Below are 1956 nucleotides of genomic sequence, written 5' to 3' on the forward strand. Positions count from 1 at the left end.
CTAAGCAGCCCAATAACCCAGTAACGATAGCCTTGCTAACTGTTTTACACAAACGCCTTGCCGGCTCAAGCTTAACCCCTAGATCATACGGGTGCACAGAATGTGAGGACTTTCCTCTATAACTAACCCTTGTATTGGTTGAATTTATATTACTTCTTCGTGATTCATGCATGTCCTATTGTCCTAATTTTTCTGACATCACGAACATGATAAAGGTCCAACATATATAAGTGAATGGGGACACTTCAAAGGATAAATAACAAAAAGATTAATTATAACTATGTTAGTGGTATATACATGCTATCATTTTGATTGTTCCGTCATGATCTTTTTTCTTTTAGAATGTAACGGACTTTCTAGCTGAAAGGAGATCCTAGGTCTGTTGACTTATTCAGCCAGATAGAGCATTTACAATACAATAACTCCTAGTTTTGAAATATGCATCGGCAACATATACATACCACATGCCCACATCTCTGTTGAGAACTGATGCATCTTGCTTGGGTCATATATGATATCAGTTTGCATTAACAAAAGAACATTAAGAGTGACCATTTCTTCAATGCAACATGCAACATATATTAGCCAAGCTGAGGGGCCCATGGGATCCCGAACCCCCAAACCCTAGTCACTGGCTCCACCCCCGCCGGCGCCCTCCCCCTTCCCCTCCCCCTCACCCTACCACTCCCCCCATCCGAGCCGTCCCTCATATCCTCTCCAGCGCCCCGGGTGCGCGCGACCGCGCGGCACGGCCGCCGCCACCCAGCGTCGGGCGCATTGGGCCTCCCGGATGACGCCCCCAGCACGGCGCGTGTTCCTCGTCATTGACTCCGTTGGGTGCCACACCTCCACTGGCTTCCGTGGTGGCCGATGCTCCCCATGAGCCGCAGTCGGCTGGGCCCCCGCCGCCAGTGGCGATGGCTGTCTCGGAGCCGGCCGCTGCGGAGCCACCTTCCTCCACTACGCCCGTCGTGCGGATGTCGCAGCCGCCGCCGAGGCCTCCCCCGCCGGGCCCCATGGAGGACGCCTCCACCGCCGGTGCCCCCTCGCCCTCCACGCCGTCGAGAGTGACCACCCCGCAATCTAGCAAGGGGCCAGATCTGGCGCGCCCCCTACCATGGGAGCCGGCCGTCGCCGCCGCCGCGACTTCCGGGGTGCCCCGCCGGCCATTGATGCCACCGGCCGACGCGGAGGGAGCTGCCACCGTCGTCAGCCAGGCCGCCACGGTGTCGCTGGCCTCCCCCTAACTCCCTCTCGCCATCCGTGGCTCTGTTCTTTTCAGACTTCTTGGAAGGGTGCACTAAGAGCTGATGGTAGGTTGACGACGACGAGGAGGAATCTGATGACGACCACCCCATAACCTACCTGGAAGCCGCTCGTCCCCGACGAAGCCTGCCATTGTGTCCTCCGTGCATGGCCAGACTGTCCTAGTTCTTGACCATGGCAGAGGAGACGTTGGACGGCAGGGACCTGGGTGAAGGCGACGGAAACGTAGTCGGCCGCACCCCCAGCTGGTGAATGGCTTGCCTGCTCGGGCAGTGGAGGGCTACGTCCCTACCCGCCAGCGCCTTGGCCACCGTAGACGGATCTCCGACCCAAACACCGATGGGTGGCGGGACATCCTCCTCCATGAGGAGACGCGTCCGGCGGCCGCCTCGGTTGAGCCTCATCCAAAGCAGCTCCCAAAGGCCCGGAGGATCCGCGTAGAGTTTTAGGACCGATGTTTCAACTGTTTCTCCTACTCGCACCGAGTAGCGACTTGCCAGTTACCATGGCGTTGTCTACGCTGCTACGTCTTCAGACACCTCGCCAAGGACTGTAGGCGGCCTAGGCCTACTTCGACATTGGCAGCGAGGGGTGCCAACCTGCCACGGCACTCTCGTGATGACCCCCTAGCCTACTAGCACACGCCGCATGGTGGTGCGGAGGGTGCCGCACAAGGGGCCATGGGGGGGC

General features: G+C 58.2%; 1 protein-coding gene across 1 annotated transcript; it reads left to right on the forward strand.

Moving 5' to 3' along the window:
• The first annotated feature begins 917 nt into the window (after positions 1–917).
• On the forward strand, positions 918–1247 carry LOC136465706 (arabinogalactan protein 1-like). Its single transcript, XM_066464335.1, has one exon. The coding sequence runs from the start codon at positions 918–920 to the stop codon at positions 1245–1247; it is 330 nt and encodes a 109-aa protein (XP_066320432.1).
• The last annotated feature ends 709 nt before the right edge of the window (positions 1248–1956 follow it).

Source organism: Miscanthus floridulus, chromosome 7 (genome assembly GCF_019320115.1).
Source record: "Miscanthus floridulus cultivar M001 chromosome 7, ASM1932011v1, whole genome shotgun sequence".
Classification (NCBI taxonomy): Eukaryota; Viridiplantae; Streptophyta; class Magnoliopsida; order Poales; family Poaceae; genus Miscanthus; species Miscanthus floridulus.

Bases quoted from the DNA above. Each gene is read 5' to 3' on its own strand.
- LOC136465706 (XM_066464335.1), top strand. From the start codon at position 918: ATGGCTGTCTCGGAGCCGGCCGCTGCGGAGCCACCTTCCTCCACTACG.